The 21,538-nt window shown below is 44.3% G+C and overlaps 1 protein-coding gene across 12 annotated transcripts in view; it reads right to left on the bottom strand.

Moving 5' to 3' along the window:
• The window catches only part of RGS6 (regulator of G protein signaling 6), a 253,210-nt gene that overhangs the window by 20,628 nt on the left and 211,044 nt on the right, over positions 1 to 21,538 (bottom strand). For 9 of the 12 annotated variants that reach the window (XR_012580818.1, XM_074542901.1, XM_005479958.4 and 6 more), the window contains 2 exons: positions 7,975 to 8,064; positions 188 to 241 (listed from right to left, as the gene is read on the bottom strand). Coding sequence is in view for 11 of the 12 variants with exons in the window: in XM_074542901.1 (XP_074399002.1) it covers positions 188 to 241; positions 7,975 to 8,064 (144 nt within the window). In the remaining variant the exon portion in view is untranslated. The remainder of the gene's footprint in view (positions 1 to 187; positions 242 to 7,974; positions 8,065 to 21,538) is intronic. The other 3 variants (XM_074542904.1, XM_026793768.2, XM_005479959.4) reach the window with 1 other exon arrangement.

The raw sequence follows: 21,538 nt of genomic DNA, 5'->3' as shown, positions 1-21,538 counted from the left end.
ATTTCTCCCCCCACCCCCAGCCCCTTCTTTGGAGCTACTATTTAGATGAGCTACAGTATTAAGAGAGAAGCTGCAAAGATGCTAGCTGCAAAAATAAAGGATGAAATAAAAAGTCAAGCATCCACATTTCCCCCAGCTGAAAATGAAGTTCTGAGGAAAGGGAGGAGGGAAAAGAAAAGGAACTTACCACGCTGCGAGTGAACTTTTCTAGAGAAGTTCTACGACCTTGCTCATTCTCTGGCTTAACAGGGAACGAAGTAGGGAGATAAAAATACAGAAAAAAACCCTTCAGCTTAAATGCAGTCTTTTAAAACAGCAGCAAAATATAAGGAAGCAGCAAGAAGAAAAAGCTGTTAAAAAATGTAAAAAGCAGAAATCAATGTTTGCAACAGCAAACATAAGAAATCAAAACGCCTTAAAGAATGAGAGACATCACTACTTGTACTCTCAGAGAATGTCACTTTTCCCCTGTGAGTTTTTTGAATGGTCCATATATGTCTGTGCATTGCTGTGTCTTACAGCTGTTGGTATTGATTTCTTGTTCACTGAATTTTCCTTCTGTTACTGTTCAAGTGGGGACGCCTGATTCTGGTTAACATCTGCCAAACAGCTAACAGAGGCTCCCATCTTCTTGTGCAGAGAGATGAAAAAAACACAGTAGCTTTCACAATATTAAAAAGCAATGTCTGAGTGGACACAGCACTGGAAGAAAACCACCACTGCACTCACTGCCAGTAAACCTATACTATTCTATTTATCCAAAGAGTAGAGGCGTATTTCCAGTAAGTCAAAACACAAGACAGCATATGCATGTCTTTGCAAGACAACAGAAAGATACAGACAAGTCCAGGGCACTGATATTTTTGTACCTGGAGTACAGGACTATTCATATGCAAGAAGACATTCAATTGCACTGTGAGAAAACAAGTGTGTGCATCATGGCTTCATTAACATATCCCTGAGAAGGTTGCTCACTGCAGCGCTTCGTTCATCTGGCACAAGGGAGATCTAATCACCACTAACAAGGAAGAACTAAATAATTTATTGGCATGTTTGCTGGAATATCTAAGAGAGAAAAATGGTTATAGAGTAGAGAAGAAAATGCTACCAAAGAAAGCTCACTGCAGTCAGGAAGCTGTGGGCACTGCAGATTTCCAGGAGAGACAGTTATTTTAATGTGGTGAACCAGCAAAATGGGGGTGGTAAGATGGAAGTAAAACTGCCATGAAGGGAATAAGGACCTACATGTAAGGGAAAACCACAGTAATGATGGTGCATCACAATGCACTGGAAACAGGCACTGCACTGGAGAGGCACCTACCTGACATACCATCTGTCACACATTCAGCTGCAGTAACAATCCCCAGGACAAAGGACCAATGCAAAAATCGATAGAGAAAACATAAAGAAGCCAAAACCATACCAGATAAATTGGATGAGAAGTTGCGTAGCTGAGTCTAGGCAAAGCCTTTTGATTCTTCTGCATGTTTATCACAGCTTTCACTGTTCTCTGATGTCTACAAGGTTAGTCTTAAGCATCTCATGGAGAAATCGGACAGATTGTCCCTGCTGCACCACCAAATATGAGACCAAAGCATAAGGCCCTTTTAAGACAAGCAATATTTTTTATCCAGAAGAAAGAAACAAGCAACATCCACACTTATAACCAATTGAGGAAGCCACAGAACCAGCTCTGATGTCCCAAAGTGTTATCAAAAGTGAAAGCTAGAGGCACACCATTTTAGCCCAGACAGAGAATGGAGCCAAGGCCTCAAAGCAAGTACAAGGAATAAAGGAGCCTTCCTGGCTGGCAGGAAGGCAGCGATGTATCCAGTCCAGTGGTTCCCAAAGGAGTATTTATCATGCACTAATCCAAGAGTTAATTGCCTCTCTTTGGATGTGAGAGGAGAGAAAAGGCAAAAGAAACATCAGCCTCACTCTTTGGCTGAGTATTAGAGTCATACAAGTGCTCAGAGGATCACAGATTCCTTCTTGGAAGTAGCCTCAGTGGTGTCCCTACACCCCAAGACAGCAGAGGTGACAGAGAGGAGCTGCATTCCTGCCACTTTGGCTGGACATGTCCCAGACAGCACAACTGAGGAGAGCGGTGCCCAGCTGGGCACTGGGCCTCTATGCAGGTCTCCTGCAGGGGTGGTAAGACCCACCAGCAGCCAAGTTACAGACACAATTTCAGGAGAAGAAATACCTGAACAAAAGACTGAGTGTTCTGCAAGGCTCCTTAGGGGAGCAAGGCACTTGGGGTCTGCAGTATGATACTGCTGCAGGCTGGAAAGTCAGTGTCTGACCCAGCTGCACTTTGAAGTGGAGCTCTGGTGTGCACTGGGGTCAGAGGAGAGTGAGCTGCTATACAGGTCACATTGCACTCCTGCACTCCCTGTCAAAATTTAGAATCTCTGTTTTCTCTCCCAGCAAGGTGATGCATCTTCCCACCCAGCAGAAAGGCAGGATGGTGGTCTTCAAAGATGATGAGCACCTTGTTGAGGTGCTGAGAGCTTGTCTGGTGCAGGGCTCCCCACACAAGGCTGTTTGCTGCCTATCACAGCTGAGGATGTGTGGAGAAGCAGCACACAGAGCACTGACAGTGGCTCACAGAAGTGCCTTGCAAAGCACGGTCTGCAGTGCTTTGCACATTTGGCATGGCGGTGGCAGGCTGGGACCAGCTGGATGCGTGGAAGCTCATCCCCATAGCATCCAGCTCTGAGTCAAAGCCTGACATTTTCTAGTGAAATAAAAAGCAGCTGAGGCAGGCTGGCTGCAGAGTGATGAGCTGGCTTGAGCAGTTTGAATGTCTGTGGGTGTGGGTGCTGGCTGCTCTGCTTGCTGGCTCTTCCTGTCTGCCTGCCCATGTGGCTGGCTGCCTGCCGTGCAGGGAATGCCTGCCCACAGCTCTGCAGCACGGGGCTGAGCTGGAGAGGCTGCCTTGCACAGCAGATAAAGGAAATTTAAAAATAACAAAGTGCAAAAAAGAAATAAATAACTGAAAGACTGAATCACACCTATCCCAGTCCTGGGAACAGACCTGGGGTGTGGACCCTGGAGCCACTGCCTGCTGCAGCAGCCACAGCAGCCTTTGCACAAACATACGCTGTGTGTGCAAAGGGCAAGGGCAGACAAACACATGTGCATGCCAGGTCGTGCAGTCCTCCCAGGTGCAAAAGATGCAATCTACGCCAGTAAATACACCAATGGACTCCACCAGCTAATGGCAAAGGACATATGCATTTGGATAAAATATGAAACAACCATCAGATGAAAACCTCTCAGCCCAGGCAGACAACAGAAAAATAGAGCTCACCACATAGATGCCATTCACTAATTACTGACTGGCTTCTCTGAATTTTCCTTTTTTTTTTTTAATCATTTACCCAGCCATCCAAACCTTAAGTTCCTTTGTGTAGATTCTGCTTGCATGGAAATTAAGTAGAAGAAAACTTAAGAAAAACAGCTGACACTGTCTATTAAAAGTAATTATCAGAAAATTGCTCAGCATCTTTATAACATTCAAGACAAGTCCTGCCACTGAATCAAACTGGCCATGTGTGCCCTGATGGGACTGAGAAGGGGGCATAATCTGCAACAAAAACCTTCCTGAGCAATACAGAGCAGCTGGCAATAGGGGGTGTGGTTAAAAGCAATGCTTCAAAAGGTGTGTGCGGGAAATGGAGCCTGCTCCTCATGGCATGAAGCTCCTAAGTATTCCCTCGCTGACCCTTTTTGCCAGGGATCTGAAAAGGACTAGGGAAATACATATAGAAATGCAGTTTTCTGAACATAAGGTCTACAAAATTCTCTATCTCCCTCCTTCCATGGATTTATTTTGTTGGCTATTGAATCCTTTTTTTTTTTTGGTATGAGACTTTGGGGTTTGAAGTGGTGTTTATTTTGAATTTGGTGAAAAATAATGTGTTCTGGAGGGAATGGGATTAGATAAAAATAAAGGGTAATAATATCCCTGACCCTGGGCTCAGAAAAGGCCAGGAGCAGATCCTGGGCTTCTCAGGCAGTCACATCTACCTGTCCAAAGTGAGAAAGCAAAGGGCATGTACAGTGCTACTAAGTGGCCAGAGTATTTTGCATATATTGTGTGTTTATTTGAATAAGATCACGGTGAATTCACACTCCCCTGAACCAGCTGGAGAGCAAAACAATGCTCTAAACCAAGAAAACACCAACCTGCTCTTCCCTCAGTGCTGCAGGGTTCACTCCCATGGCTTCACAGCCTGTATGCACTACAGCTGTGGCTGTCTTTCCAGGATGCTTCCCTGCCTATGGGCAGGGCTGGGTGGCAGGAAGCCACCCCATCCCAGGCTGACATGAACACCAGCACTGTGACAGTTCAGCTGCCGCTTCAGTAATGCAGAGATGCCAACCAATGTCATTGTTTCACCTTTACAGTGATTAATGGAAAGTACCTCGAGGTCTTTTCTGTTCCTTTCGCTCCCTGCTCTGCACAAATAACTAGCAGAGCACGTGTCTGGCTGCTTCTTCACCATTAACAAAAGTTCCTGTGCACTCACATCCCTTTCCATGGTGCACTAACTAATCGACAATGCTCTTTTTCCCCAGGGAATAAACCCCTGCTCTGCAGCCAAGTCACCCTGCCAAAATGCCTCCTTGCCTTGACTGAGGAGGTTTGTCGCAGCACTTGTCCTGACAGGTGGATCACTGCTGTCTAAGGACATCCAGCCACCATTTTGGCTACTGTGAAGAATAGCTGGAGGGCCATGCAGTGGTGATTACCTGCTGTAAGTACCCTGCAGCAAGGTGCATATCAGCAGAAACAGGAGCAGGTCAGTGCTTGACTCTGCTTAGCACCAGCAGGGTGTGTTGCATAGATGCACAAATAAAACACAGCAAGTTGCTCAGGGATCTCAGCACATCCAGCCCTTCACTTCTGAGCCAGACACCTTCAGCAGATCCATGATTTCTACCTGCTGCAGAGAGGGGGTGGGAATGGAGGCCCAGAGCTCTAGTTGGGCTGGGCACATGGCCATTCCTCCTGAGGACAGGGCTGTGTTCTCATCTCTCCTCCAGCCTGGCAGGGAGGAGGCCTTCTGTTCAAGGCAGAACGCTACACACAGTTTTTCCCCTCTGCAGCTCACTGCTTCTAATCACACCCTTGCTGGAGGCCAACCTCATGTTCCCTGCTGAGCACCATGAATCTGCAGGATTCAGGCCAGTAATACTGTGGTTACTCGCAATAATGGCACTGGGAAGAATGGAGAAAAAACATCTAAAACAGATTAACAAAATATGTATGTCTGGTCTGTACACAGCCTATGTCTGCTGTCTTGCATCAGTTAGTGGTGTGAACAATATGTTCCCCTCATAAATCTGTCATTCAATCTCAATCCCAACCCAGAAGTTTTCTCTCCATTACTGTACTCCCAGAGCAGGCAGGGAAAGCTCTCACATCTTTGGTTATTGTATGGTGTGGAAGAAAGTAACTCTTCAAACTTACAGTATTTTACAAATACCAGAAATGTGAAGTATGTTTTGAAGCACTAATCAAGCTTTGGCATCTCTCTGCTGAGCAGGTCACTATTATTATTGCCCTTTGAAAAAGAGGAGGATATAGGGTGAACTTTTTTCCCCAAGCTCACACATGAAATTAAGTGGGGTAACCACGGAAAGCATACAGGTTTTATAGTTCCCAGTTCTGTGCTCTAGCCACACAGTCTACCTTTCCCTTTTGCCTGCCCCCTCAGTTTGCCGTTACTCAGTGCTGAAAGGCAAAAGATCCCAAATGACACAAACTTATCCACAAAACATTAATGTGGGAATCTGAAGCCGTAGCTAATTTGCTTAGTGCAAGCAACTCTTTTTATCTCCCGTTCATCATGCTGTGCTTCTGACAGAACTTATTTTCAGTTATGAAAGTAAGCTATGTCACATCAGTGTGGTATACAAGCCACGTGAGGATAATGACATTGGGGAAAGACAGGCCTCAGAGAGATGTACTCATCACAACTTAAAGAACTGCAGTGAATTTCTATTTATATCAGTAAATCCACAACTTTGTTTGCAGGCTCTAAACCAAATTCTCCATCCATGCAGGCTCTGATGTGTCACTGGGTTCCTCTTTTCATTCCCTTGCTTTCTACCTATTTAGAGGAATTTTAAAAGGCTGCCTCTCAAAGCTGCACCAAACACCCTAAAGATAGGACTGTGTAGTTCAGCGTACAGAAATGTCATGTTCTTTCTATCATCATCTCTGTACCTACCGTTTCCAAAACATTCACTTGCCCAACACAGTGTAAAGTGGTTGCAAAGAACTTTACAGACTCTGGAGTAACACCAACTTCCCTCCTGCATAATGTGCAGCTGCTGAACAGCACATCTGCACTGATTTACTCCTGCCTTTTTTGTGCCTTCATATGTTTACTTGTGCACCCACAGCTCTTTCTAAAAGAAACTTGATTCTTACTTTCACGGTTGCGTTAACATGACACCAAAACCTGCTCCTGCGGCAGTTTGCAGGGGGATGAGGATGTCATGCTGACACATCCAGGGCTTGATCTGACAGCAAACAAGGATTGCAAAAAAATAAACCTTTGGTTTGAATGGTTTTGGCTGGGAGGAGAAAGCTCTCCTGGCTTTCAAGCACAAGTACCCTCATGTTTTCAATGGAGACTGGGGGGTAGGGGGGCCATAAGCTGCTGGGGATAGGAAGATGGCAGAGGCTTTTATGGTTTATGCCATCAGAAGACTTTGCCTTACACACCCTTCATTCCCCAGTCTCTGAACTAAGTCAGGTCTAACCCTTCTAAATGTAAGCAGCAATGGTTTATGTTGTCTCAGACCAGACATTTTGAAACAGAAGGCTGACTGCTGCCCTTCACTACCTTTTGCTAATCCACCTGCCAGTAGTCTCAGGCACAGCAGACAGAGGGGCTTGTCTCCTTTTGTCACCATATGCATGCTTTTAGGGCACACAATGACAATCAGGACAAAAACACCACTGGGATTTCATTGTATTGTGCCGATGCAATGTAATTTGGCAGCACACAGAGAATGCAGCAGAAAAACAGCAGGGAAGATGGTGATGGGAAACCACACACTCAGGCTGCAGGAGTCAGGAATCAGTTTATGTGCAGTCCTGGGAGCCAAATGCAAGTGGGACACACACACATGTACATAGCATGCGCATGCACACAGACACACACATAGAGCTATGGGAATTAATCAGGAGATGCAGGGAGCATTTGAGCACAGCCACAAACACAGAAATCAGTAGCTTATCTCCTAGACCCCATAGAACGAGGGGACTCAAGGACAGGAGTTGTAACCTTACATAACTATTGCTTTGCTGCCGTGATCTGGAGGCTCCTGACAGAATCATGGTGCTGGCAGAGCTCATGCAGATACCAAAAAGGCTAAGAAGAGCTCAAACCCAGATTTCCTCTGAGACAATGTGGCTGGAATTTTTGATTACTACATGCATTGCAATTATTTCCTGTCTCTGAGGAAAAGGAAGCATCTCTGGGGAGACAAAAACATGGAAAAGGAGTATAGGAATTGCTGCAGGGGGATCTATAGGTAAGGCATCCAAAGGGAATATCACATGGTGAGACTAGAGAGGTAAAAACCTTTATAGGTGAATTTTGCACCAGTAATGAACAGATTGATGGGTTCTGCTTCTCAAATCACATACCATCTTTTCCATGAGAAGGAGGTAATACAATTTATATTGTCTACACTGAGTCTGGGAGACAGCTGTGCAAGACAAACACCTTCCCATACTACTTTTACCTCGGGTCACCATATTTTCCCGAAAACTCATGCAGAGGCTGTGCACATGGATGCCATGCCCGCAGTGAAGAAGATAAAAGTGCTCATTCCCTTCTTAAAGGAAAAAAAGCAAACAATATTTTCACTTTCACACCAGCAGCAAGCAGCAGGCGAGAATCAAGACGTGCTAAGAGATGCAAGCATGTCCTTTCCAACAGATACCTTCTTCTTTGCCAGCAGTAAGTCCTGGTAAGCGTTCGAACGCAGAAAGCGTGCGTAGCTGTCACTCTTCATCAGCTTGTAAATGTGCTCCTGTGGGATAGGGGGAACGAGAGACAAAGAATTGTTATCAAAGCTCATTTAAACATCACAGGAACTTAAAACACGGAGAATTGGAAGGAAGAGAGACTGATCAGAGTTCTAATTAAGTCTGCTGTTATTGATTATCTGTGTTGTGGTAGTGTACACGAGGTCCATCCTGGGGCAGGACCCTGCTGTACCTGGAGCTGTATGAACACAAAACAGAGAGACAACCCTCACCCCCAAGGCTGGCACACATTATTCACATTATTCTGCAAAGATTGCAACTCTCTGAAGTACCCAGATTATAAGAAGTGCCTACCCTGGAAAGAAGAAATAAACACCACAAATTGTCTCATTGATTAGGTTTCATTTTACCAGCTACAGATACTTGAACAATCACTCAGCACTCCCTTTCTGTTCATGGAGGGGAACTGATACTTGCACACATTTCATCTCCACTTCAGATATGCACTTAAGTAAGCCAACATGTTAATGTCCAGAAGAAACCCATGTCTGTGATGATTATGAAGGGAAGTTACATGACTAGCTCCAATGTGGATGGCTACATCCTATGTATAAAGTTACATTGGATGAGTCCCTCTCTTAGGGTTTTCTCTTAAGTCAAACTGCTGTTACCAGTTTGCTCTGAGAGCACTTACTATGTGTATCTTCAAATTTAAAAAGTGGTGTTTCAATACATACATATACATACCCTTTTCTAATTTCCTTGCTAAGCTTTACTTTCCTGCTGAGAATCCCTTAACACAGTCAGCTTTTCTCCTAGTTATCCCTGGATTTACAAAAGATATTATCCCAAACACCAGGAAAATAAAATCAAAATACTTTGACCAAATAATGACTGAGAACACACTAAAGGGCTCAAGAGAAAAACAAGCACCTTGGACCTTTCTCTTAGACTTTGCCCAAGGAAGCACTTTTATAGAGTCAATGAGCAGTTTTATCTATAGTGAATTATACAACATGAAATATTCTCTCCAGCCCTAAAGCCATTGTACATGAAACTTTAGAAGAACCAAACCAGACAGAAGTCACATAGCTTATTTCAGTGTGTTAACAAGCCAAGCAGAATTCCCTTATCTTCACCATCACAGGTAATTAGCAATGACCTGTCTATACACAGAAGAACTGCTTAATTCAGCTTTCTTACCCTATTTGGTGTAGTCCTATGAGGGCCACTGGTTTTCCTTTGACACAGCATAAATGTATTCTTTGAGCTAAATCCTGGCATGGAACAATTTGTACTGGTTAATTTCCATAGTTGCTTTTAGTCTTGACAGATGCTCATTTGTGCAACACTATCTATCCAAAGGATAGCACAAGATTTAGCAAGAGAATCGTTCATATAAAACTATTTAGCAACTGTTACCCTTCTTGCTCAGAAAAAACACATGGTAGAGCACAGTTTCATACCCCTCATGTACAGCATTTCCATGAGATTTGATAGCCAGCTGCGGGACATTTGTTCTATTTATGCAGGACAGAATGAGCCAAGTATGCCCTAAGACAAGAACAGGGAACATAATGCACATCATGGATATGACCATCAAAAGGTTTGTATTCTCTCTTAAAGACTTCAACTAGCATAAACTCAAGACTGTTGATTTAAAGCCAACCACACCTCAACCAGTTTGCCTGAACTGCTACATCTTAAGGTTTCCAAGGAGACTCCACGTCCTCCTAATAAGTTCTTTGTAACTACTTGGGAAACAAACCCACGTAACTGGTGCTTTTCCAGGACCATGAGGAGACTGATGAGTAATTGGGCACCTTGTAGCCCATCAGCAGTAAAGGGCCTCCAGAGCCTTCATCCTCTTAGTGGTCCTCTTTACAGCAGCCAGTACATGCAGGGTGCTGGTGGGACAGGTGCTGAGGTGGGCAGGAAGGTTCTGTGGCTGAGCCAACATGATGGGTGACAGCGATATTTATATTAACATTTTGCTAGATGTGATTAATTTTTTTACTGTCTTTGGGCTCCAAATGGTTTCTTTACCAGTGGTAAGACAACTGTGTCTGGTCTGAAACATGATGATAACATTTTTGGAAAATAACTTCCAGTTTTCATTGCCACACAGACAGAAGCAAAGGACAACACATGAGGCTGTCCATACGACCTACCTGTATGCCAGCAACAACTATAATTCTTGCTCATGTCAAGAGAACTTCATATATTTGACCTTAAAACAGTATAAACTCAGTAACTGGTGGTCAGAAGGAGCAAAAATTGCTTTGATCCTGAGATGAAATAAACCACAAACTGCCTTCTTAACTGAAGCCCTTCCCTGAAACAGGAATATTGCACAGCCACAGCTCTCCTGCCTTTGCAGTTAGCTAATTGGTATGAAGCATTTTCTCAGCTTTTCACATCTTGCAATCACTAAAGAACAACAGTGCTACCTTTCAGCTGATCACCAAAGATATAATCAAACAGGGAATTCCTAGGCTTTGAATGCTAATGAAGACAGAAGGTTGGGCATAGGAGACATGATAGCTTCAGAAGCAAACTTTACTTTTTAATTGTAAGAATTCTAAGGGCCTGCTTTCAACAATCCCTATACTGAAGGCATGAATGATACACTAGTAATTTATTTTATAATACTGCATTTCTGAAGCACCTACTGGAAATCTGAGCAGTTGCTCAGATCAGCAAAGACTGCCTTCCAATTTGCAACAGTACAGGACAACTTGCATTGCTACAGTGAAAATCCCTACTGAGACTGCACCCTGAAGATTACTGCTAAAATTGTGGCTGTGGTGTGTGCCCAGCCCATTTACACACCAAATCCAGCTGCAGAATGGGAAAAGCCGGTGGCTGGAACATTTGTTTTGATCTCTAGCCTACTCTGTTCTTTGCCATGAAGCTATTTTGTCGTATGCATTCTAGAATCTGCAACTTCCTAGGGAGAACCTACAGCTAATGTTTAGCAGCTCCTCATTCCATAAATACCTTGAAGGCTACTGGACATCTAACAACTGATCATATTCTTCTGTGGAAGCCTGAGCAACAGGCAGAGGTGTGGGCTTGGATTTAGTTGTTCTGTACAACATGTGCAAATTGTCTTGTCCTTCTCTGTCAAGGATTTTTAGCTCACTTTGGATTATTGCAACCCACTGGTCTCTCATGTCTTATTTTACTGAGCAGCTGGGTTTTTTTCCACCTTTTTATCACATGATGGAAAGAAAGGACACCCACATTAAAGACTGAAATTTTCCAGTGTAATGCACTTTATAAACATGTACAATCTCCCTGACATTACATGACAGTGCTGGTAAGAAGTTTGAGCTTTTCCATCCTTATACTGAGATAATTCTCAATTTTTTAAGTTTTTTTTTTTTCAGGGTGATGAGCTCACTACTGCTGGTTCCCTAAATAGAAAAAGTAAATGCACTACCTGTGTAACTTTTAACAATGCAGCTGCAGACATTTTAGTCTCTTGCACTGTGAGCAGTCTGTCCAGAATTATCAGTGCAACACTTCTTTACAAGTGCCATGGGAAGTTCCTGTGCCCCATCTGCACAAGAGCAGGAGGACCATTTCTTCTAGGTGGTGTAGGCTCTCCCAGCCATTGCCATGTACCACTTCCAACATATGGCTCAGTCTCACAGCTCCCTGCTCCAGCAATCCTTTAGGGAGTTACATTGCAAACCCAAGGATTTAAAACAATCATCTAACAAAACTGCCCAAGTGATCTATTAAACCATTAAACAAGGTAGCTTATAAAACCAGATAAAATGCAGGGGAAAAAAGTCTTTAAAGATTTGGCCAGCAATTGACAGGCATCACGTGTCCCACTGGTCTCCCCTGCAGCCTTGCCAGCTCTTTCTGAGCACTGAGCTGCCATCTCAGGCCACTGCAGTGGCAGCTGCAAGTGGAGAGAGGGACTGACTTGACATGTGTGAGGGAGCCCTGGCAAGCTGGCTTTTTGAGCTGACCAGTCACTCAGTCCCTCACACAGCATGCTGCTGATGAGTACTGGCTGTACTGATACTCACCTGTGACAATGGGTGCACATTGGGAAATGTCAGTCTACCATGGAACCAGCTTTTCTAAGTGCAGTGGATTTAATCTCCAGGTAGCAAACAAATCCCTTACAAGACTCTTGCAAGCAGAGTGGGTTTGCCATCAAATGTCCCCATGACTGTTGTTTCCCAGCTCTTGAACCAAGGCAACAGAAGCAATGAGATCTGCTCGCATCTTGTCATGAGAAAAAAGCAGACCCTTATTTGTGTTTTATGCACCTGAATCATGTGTCCTCCATGGTGGGGAAAATATGCCGTGGTCCTGGGGGCTGTCCAGCTTCACTGAGCACACTGTCTGTACATGGTCTTCTGTCATGAGAGCTACACTTCACACAACATAACCATTCTACTTGCCACAACCATTATATGATATAAAGAAGAACAAACAGTACATTTAAAAGGAGGAAATGTTGTCCCTTCTAGAAAAAAAAAAAGGAACCAATGAGATAAATCACCAAAAAATTCTCTTTTACAATTAAGTGAAACCAACAGGAAATCCCACCCCTGACAGCTGACAGCTTAAGTGCAGGGAAGTAAACCCTGATAAGGTTCAGCATCTCTTGGCTATTTTCCTTCCACAAGCTTTACCTTTGGAAAGAGATGAAGGACAGGCTTAGTAAATTATTCCTGACAAGAGGGGAAAGGGGGAGGAAAAAATAAAGTTTGCAATCCAGACGGGAATGTAGGAGGTGGCTGAGATAGCAGAAACCATCTCAAAGCTGCACCTGCTCCAAATCAATGTGCTGCAATGTGATCTCAGGTCTCTCTTCCCCCTCTCAGTCAAAGCACAGTGACCCTGAGGAGGGCATGGCTGCCAGATAAGCAGAATATTGGGAACACTCAAGAAAAATGTGGGAAAAAACCTGAATGATAAAAAAACCAAACATCTGACTTGCATAAGGCACATGGTAGATCCCAGGAATTACCTTCTCTGTTAAGAATGCTTCTTTTTGGCAGAAAACCTTGGTTCTTTCCTATGATTTGTGTATATGAATCAAGAAGAGAATCGGTGGTTAAATATCCACTCCTAGTTCCACTAGTATGTTACTCATCTTGATATTTTGTGACAGGCTTGAGATTATTTTGGACTTGTGAAGGTTAAGCACAATGTTCTCTGAATGAACTCGGAACACCAGGTAGATTCCAGAAAGCCCTTAAATTTGAACTTGCTGATATAAATTTTTCCCTGTTTGTGCCTAAACACAACTGCAAACTTTAGGTGATGATGGGGAATAAGGAAATGGCCAATTCTTTGCTCACTTCAAGCACAGGTTTCCCATTTAGCAAATTTATGGAACAGATCATCTTGGCTACCATTACACAGCACGTACAGAACAACCAAATTACCAGGCCCAGCTAGCATGGGTATAGGAAAAGTACATCCTGCCTGACCAATCTGATCTCCTTTTATAGCCAGGTGACCTGCCTGGTGGATGAGGGAAAGGCTGTGGATTAAGTGTACCTGGACTTCAGCAAAGCCTTCAATACAGTCTCCCATGGCCTTTTCCTGGGGAAGCCTGCAGCCACTGGTTTGGAGAGGTGCACTCATTGATGGGTTAAAAACTATCAAAATGGCTGGTCTGAGAGAGTGGTGGTGAATGGAGTTACATCCTGGCATCAGTCACCAGTGATGGCCCCAGAGCTCAGTACTGGGGTCAGCCCTGTTAAACATCTTTATTGTTGATGGGTGATTATTTATGATGAGGGGATCAAGTGCACCATCAGCAGGTTCACATATGACACTAAGCTGGGTGGAAGTGTTGATCTGCTGGAGGGCAGGAAGGCTCTGCAGAGGGATCTGGACATGCTGGATCAACAAGCCAAGGCCAGTGGTAAGAGGTTCAGCAAGGTCAAGTGCCAGATCCTGCACTTGGGTCACAGCAACCCCATGCAGTGCTTTAGGCAGGGGGATGAGTGACTGGAAAGCTGCCTGGCAGAAAAGAACCTGAGAGAGCTGGTCTGCAGTAGCTGAACGTGAGCCAGAGTGTGCTCAGGTAGCCAAGAAGGCCAATGGCATCCTGGCCTGTATCAGCAACAGCATGGCCAGCAGGACCAGGGCAGGGATTGTCCCCCTGTATTTGGCACTGGTGAGGCCACACTTTGAGCCCTGTGTCTGGTTTTGAGCCCCTCACTGCAAGAAAGAAACTGAGGTGTTGGAGCATGTCCAGAGAAGGGCAATGGAAATGGTGATGAGTCTATAAAGTTACTCAGATAAGGAGCAGCTGAAGGAGCTGGGATTGTTCAGCCTGGAGAAAAGGAGGTTCAGAGGAAACCTTATCACTCTACAATTCTCTGAAAGGATGATGTAGCCAGGTGGGGGTCAGCATCTTCTCCAAGGCAGCTAGTGACAGAATGAGAAGAAATGAAAGAAAGGGAGACAGTAGAGTCACCAGCCCTGGAAGTGTTCAAGAAATGAATGGAGGTAGCACTTAGTGCTGTGATTTAATTGACATGGCAGTGTTTGGTCAAAGCTTGTACTTCATGACCTTTGGGGTATTTTCCCACCTTAATGATTCTATTCCATGATTTTTAGCTTATTTTGGGGAGTTTACACTAAGGCTAGATAGCTGTTGAGATGTACTTGAGCTGCAAGGGTCCACTTTGCCTTTCATAAACTGGTCAGAAACCTCCTTACCGTAGTTATTGCACTAACATCTGGATTCTTTTGGAGCATTCCTTCACCCTGTCACCAACACCTGACATTAACTAGTGAGAGCTGATTTGGAGACCCCTTTTGTATTGCAAGCATGCAGCCGAACCTCTGGCCAACTCCAAAGGAGATTTGCAGCATGTCAGACAAATCCATTAAAAGAAAAGGCCATGAGCAATGTAAAGCAGTAGATTAAACAACTAAACAAATAACAGCATACTGCAATGAATGCTAATATTTGTGCCACCTGTATGCTTGGCACTGGGGAGGAATTTACTGCAGATTCACACATGAGAGAGTGCTGCCTGAGTGAAGGCCTTGTGGCCTTTGCTGGAAGGATGGGAAGAGATGCCAGCTGAGAACCTGCCTGGAGTTTGTTTATGGAAAAGCTGTCTCTATAGTACAAAGAGGACGTGGGAAGGAGAAAGCAGACGCTTCTGCAAGCACTTGGTGTGTGACTGCTGCACCTTCCAATTAGACTTGGCAGCAGCCTAGTGCCTGTCTGTCAGCACCCCTGCTCTGCACAGACATTTGTGGCAAAGGAGCTGAGGTTAACCCCTGTGCCAGCATACACACATACTGCAGTCATCAAAACCTGCTATCTATGGGTTGTTAGAGATGTGTCCTGTTAATTCCGCTGTACTCTTCCCAGCTCATCCTCAAGAAACCTGTTTGACCAGCAGAACCCCCTACCACACCACCACCAGGATCTCCCAAAAAGCCAAAGAAAGGAAAGGACACCTACTCCTCTTTGGCAGTTGCTTGTGCCAAAACTGAATGCAATGCTTTTTAGGAGCAATTATGATCAATTGCATTCAACCTAAATGGTAGTGCTAAAATGCACTTTGGAAAAAACAGTAAAAATTGCTGCATCAGCTCTGGAAGCTGAAGTAGCTGGTAGCAGGCACAGTTGAGATGAGCCAAACAGTGAAGAAGCTGCACAAGAGACCTTCACATTTGCCCTGATTGAACTTGATGGGAAAACACCAGTAGGGTTAGAAAGCAGAGAAACATGTATTTTTTTATTCTAATTCCCTTTAGTGTTTCCAAACCTCCACTAAGAGCGCTTTTGGATCTGCTTATTTTGGTCTCTGCATTTAGGATTTCACTCTTCCCAAAAATGCTGTAGTGCCTGTTTGAGCTGCCTGCCTGCATGAACCAGGGTGAGCCCCTTCCCGGAGCCTGGCAGTGCTGCCATCTAGCAGGGCCAGGCGGGACTGGGTGCTCTGGCTGCTGCAGGACCTCGTGGCTGGCCTGGATTTACAGTTGGAAAAGAAATGCTTCAGGTTGCTAAATGGCACATAAGGGTCTTGGTCAAGAGTGAATTGCTCTGGAAATCTTTTTTGCCAGTCTCAAGTATTCAAGGCACATAATGTAAACCAAGTTTTAGCTGGTGCATTTTCTTCACGCTCAACCAAGTTGCTTTTACTACTAAGGGAAAAAAAAAAAGAATAAATATCCTGTAATATAGACCAACCTCCCTGCTAAGCTAAAAAGCATAATTTTTTTCAGCCCACAAATGAAATTACATGGGGCTGAAGGCACAGGAATGTAAGAAAGAGCCTTACCAAGAGGGATAACTGTAAGCAATGAGAGCTCATTTTGAGTAATACACAGAAATCCTTTGTTTAGCCCTGTAGATACATAGTTGGAAACACAATGTAAATCTTTCATGGAAAAGCACATTGATAAAAAGAAACACATAAATTTAGCAATGGTTCCTCTATAAATTGATGAGACAACTGGTTTGCTTCATATCTTCAAACACAAATGTGAGGGCAGAGCTGTTGAGGGTCAATGGCAGACACAGTGCAGAGGACTAGAGGCAAAGGGCTGTTGATTGCTGTGCAGTTAAGGGGTCAGCCTGGTACTGCAGGAGGATTTAGTCCTAAATATAGCAAGGGCTATCCTGGGAGACAAGAGTGGGCTGCTGGGAGTCTAACGCCATATGAGCAGCTTTAGGTTTTGAGAACAATGATCATGGCTAAGAGGCTGATTCTCTCAATATGCGCCAAATCCTGGCTACTGGCAAAAAGCCCAAGAGAAAAGGTTTTGCCTGGGAGGAGGGGACAACCTTATGTAGCATTCAGGAGACTGGCATTTCTTTTCCAAACAATACAATAGGTAGGAGTTGCAGCAATAAAGATGAGGTTTTTCCCTCCTGTAGATGCTGTGGTACAGCTATGAGGTATAACTAGTTAACCTTTGGGTCAACACCTTGACACCTGCAGGCTGTCAGCAACTTCCTCCTTGTTTGCTCCATGCAAAATCCTGCCAAAAAGCTGAATTGTACCAAGGAGAAGAACATGCAGAACCCCTCACACAGCAGAAGGAAGTTATATTTCAGTGGGATATTCTGTTCCATAGGAGATGGTGATAGAGCAGGATACAGCCCCACAGATTCAAGCAGGACACAGCTTCTGAGTAAAGATGGCTATGGTGAGATAGGGAACACCAACCCTGCTTGGATGCCTACCTAGAGAACAAGTACTGGACAGATAAACAGTTTTCCATGCCTCATCAACATTTTGGCTGCACGATATCTGCTGCTATGACATCTTGGGCTGCCATTAAGTGGTTGAACTCAAGATCTCAGAGCCCAAATGTATGCTGAAATCTTTTAACTGTTTGCGAGCAAACCCTATATTGACAGCCCACACTCATACCTGCTGTGGGCTGAGCAGGGATATGAAATGCATTGCTGATAGATCTTCCCAGGGATTTTTTCTTAAATTTTTAATTAGGAGTGTGAACACTCAGGAAGGTAACAAGCCCTTAAAAAAATTAAAGACCATGGTGTTCCTGCAGTGCATGGGTTTAGCAGGAAGAGACCATAACCTCAAAGTCCGTGAGAAGTGGACTCCTGGGGCTCTGGCTTCTTGATTAGATGAAAGGACACACTTGCAAGCACTTTCACTCCCTATTTGGGGGGAAAAGAAACAGTATCAGCAGCTCCCTGACCTTCACATGAAGAGGAAATTCTCTTGCTCTGGATCTGACATGCAGTTGTTGCTTTCAAGAAGCACAGTGCACACTACTGACACAAGAGTCCCAGAGTCTGAGTGCTGAATTCAATTTTTGAACAAGCTAGAGACTTTCCCATGTAATCCATCTAAAGGTATTTTTTGGAGGTATGAAATGTCTGGCACTGAGGCACTGTTAATACTCATGCATGCAGTTTTAGACATCTTGGCAGGATCAGCACCCTGAATTACAGGCAGACTATTGTCCTGTGGGAATATGCTGACTGTTCTTGTTACCCCATTTCCCATGATCTTTCATTTGAAGAGATCTGTTGCCTTCTGTCACTGTCTGCAAGGAGAGGGGTCACTTGTGACTTTTTCCTGGCCCGTTTTCTGCTCGTGTGTGACAGAAGGACATTAGCGTAGACAGTAGTTTGATCCCTGATGCCTTCAGAGACAGAAAGGGAACAGCAAGACAAAGGCTGAATGGTAGATGTTAACATGACTGCTAAACTACAAATTAAAATGGAAGGCAGAAGATAAAAAAAGTACTTTCTGATGTGTGGCGCATATGTACATTTAAAAAAAAACTCCCAACAAAGCAAAACAGGAAAATAACAACACAGAGTATATGCTCCTATATAAACCTCTGCTTCAAGTTTTTTGTTTCCTGCTTTCCACAGCACCAGGCACAGCAGTGTAAGCCTCCACCATCCCTTTCTATTTTTCCTCCAGACATCTAACTACTCTTCTGGCTGTATTTGTGGGGCTCTTGATTTCAGAATGCTTTGTATGTTGTTTTGTGAAATTCACAAGGGCAGGAGCTTGCACTTTTGCTTCTAATTGTAATAAACACACAACAGTGAGAGTCTGTGTGTTTTCTGCAGTCACCATAACCCAAATACAAGGAAGAGAACCAGAGTGCAGTGAAAGGAACAATTTTTTCCTCCAGTCCCACAGAATCAGAGCCAAAGAAGGAGAAGGGAAAAAAGGTCAAGTCCTTGTGCAGTCCCTAAGCTCCACAGGAAGGTGCAGGCTGTCAAAAGCCCCCAGGACCTCTGGAGCTGATGTCATGTACTGTGATGTCATGTGGCAGTGCTTTCAATTCCCCACAGCACAGGCTCAGTGTCTCTGAGCAGCACTGGTTCAGGTGGACTTGATCCCCTCCTAGAGGCAGAGCACCAGGTCTGCCCCGTGTCCCCTTGCCAGCTGCCTGCCCTGCTAACCAACCCTTAGTCATTGTCCTTTAGACGCATGCACATAACTTGGGTGACTGCACAAAACCTTAAGAAAACAGGAATAATGCTTCTCCAAATTCTTACATGAAAGATGATACAAATACATAATGAATGGTTATTTTCACATCTTCCTTCCATGCTATGATTTTGCTCCAGACCTACAAAAGGAATTCTCTATGCCCACTGAATAGACACCAGGACTTTCACATCCTGTGCATGCTTGAAAACACAAAGTTAGGAGAAGTCCTCCCTCCTTTTCCCTTCTTGCTAAGAAATAACATTTCACTTCCAAGAGATCCTTGCTTAAACTTGGGAGTTTGGTTTTGAATTCAACAGGATCCCATCAAATTCTCTCAGCACCTTGAGCTTCCTGATACAACTGACCACTGATGAATCCTGCAAGGACTTGTATCTCTGTCACAGTTCAGAACAAACTGAACTACATATGAGGTAGCTGAGAGCAAGAACTGGGCTCAAATCTCAAGATTAGATTTAAGGAAGAAAATTTGTACAATGATGATAACGAAACTCTGGCCAAGATTGTCCAGAGAGGTGGTGGATTCCATATCTCCGGAAACATTCAAGGTCAAGTTGAACAGGGCTCTGAGAAACCTGATCTAGTTAAAGATCTACCCTGCTCATTTCAGGGTAGCTGGACTAGATGAACTTTAAAGGTGCCTTCTGTCCCAAATTATTCTATGTTTCAAATCTGGGACAGGTACATTTCTGGTTTGAGCTGCCCGGAATTTAGAATTATGGTCTAAATCTGCTCTGGAATTAGCCAAAAATCTGAAAAAAGCCAGTTAAAATTCCTAACAGAGCCTGGATTAGAACTGAATTTCCCTGAATTATCTTAATAGAAACAACAGCTGGTTAGTTCAGGTATATGAATGCCAATGTAATACTCTATTTTATTTATTAAAGAGTAAAAATAAACAAAGAAAACAGGAAAGGAATTTCAAAGCCAACTGTGTGGCTTACGTGGCTCTGGTACACCTAGCTCTGAAGTCTACTAGTAAATGTAGACTAAATGACCCTACAAACATTACTGTGAAGAAACACAATGCATCCTGGTGATACTAGCTCCCAACACCAAGGGACAGAGGAAGGGATTAAAGATTTTCTCAAGGCAGAAAGACATTTCAGAAGAGGCAAGGAGATGCTTGATGGGGGTAGGGGAAGAATGGTTTAAAAACTAATAACATGTACAGATAAGCCATAATTGTCACACTCACAGCTCTGTGCTCCCATGTAAAGATAAATTACTTTGGCTGTCTGCAACTTCATTAGACAAAAGAGGCCATTCAGATGGACCCAAACCTATTTACTTTCCAGAGCTGGTAGTGCCTGCTTCATATTGCAGGGCCCCACATTGGTTGTTCAATGATGCTGATAAGTCCTGTGGGAGCTTACATCCTGCTAAGTACTTCACTGTTTAATTGAACTGACCTTTCCTGACGATGCCCCCTGTATTAAAAGCTGCTTTGCTCCCCAGTGAAAATGGTTTGATAATCATAATATTTTACTCAGAGGACAGTTGTTTAAGAGCAGAAAATAATCAGCTAAATTGGTAGGCTCTCCTCTGGAGGGGCCCAGGACTAAAATGACAGAAGGTGCTGCGGATCAAGATAGCTGGCAGAGCTGATGATGAGGACAGAGCTCGGGGCAGCACTGGGCTGCTCAAGGACAGAGACACCAACAAGCTGGACAGCTGGGGAGGGGAGTGCAGGCTGAGCCAGCACTGCACACTCTGCTCAGAGCTGAGATGTGCTGGCACAGCTTGAGCTGGGCATGGGGTGGGCGATGGCACCTGTGGGAGCCACAGCAGGAGGGGCAACTCCCTGCAAGCCCAGCAGTGCAGGACTGTGGAGTGCAGCAGCACTGAGGGACACAGCATCTCAAGCTGAGATGGGGAAATGGCACAACACTTCCTTCTGTGGAACAGGCATCTGTCTCAGAGAGAGGTCTGTCTGAAATAATAAATGCACACCAAATTCAGGTTTGGTTTACGAGCGCTTTGGGGACTGAGATTTGAAGCTGAGATTTTCTTGAACAGAGGACCCATTTGCTTTCAGACCATGACTGGCCTGGGGACAAAGAGGTTTGAAGTGAGAGGAATGTTTGCCAAAAGCCTTTTTTCTCCATGTTTTTATCCAGGCTAGCTGCCTTACCAGATGGTTGAGCAGCATCTGGGAGAGCTCTTTGGGGCTGGGAGCCAAGGGTGTGCAAAGAAGCACATCAATGTAGACTGTTAAGCACCCGATAACAAATGATGCTTTGCTTTCAACTTCCTGTTATAAAGCATTTGCTGGCCTGAATGTGCTCTGCTACACCTTGCCTTTCCCAAGTACAGCAATGTGACCATTTCCAGTGGTTTTTATACAGAATTGGTATTTTGTGGATCTCTCAAGTCACAACTAGAGTGCCACATCACTTTCTCCTATTCTTCCACTGCAGGAGTATCGAACTATTTTTCTCAGATCAGCCAACACTTTTCCTTCCTTGTAGTGGCTCAGACCTGCAGGCACTCAAAGAATGTGCTGTTGAGTAAACTAAAATTTTTCTTGTTCTTTACTTACAAGGACATTTCAGTT

This window comes from Zonotrichia albicollis, chromosome 6 (assembly GCF_047830755.1).
Source record: "Zonotrichia albicollis isolate bZonAlb1 chromosome 6, bZonAlb1.hap1, whole genome shotgun sequence".
NCBI lineage: Eukaryota > Metazoa > Chordata > Aves > Passeriformes > Passerellidae > Zonotrichia > Zonotrichia albicollis.
The sequence above is the reverse complement of the archived record's forward strand: the minus strand, read 5'-3'. Positions and strand labels throughout refer to the sequence as shown.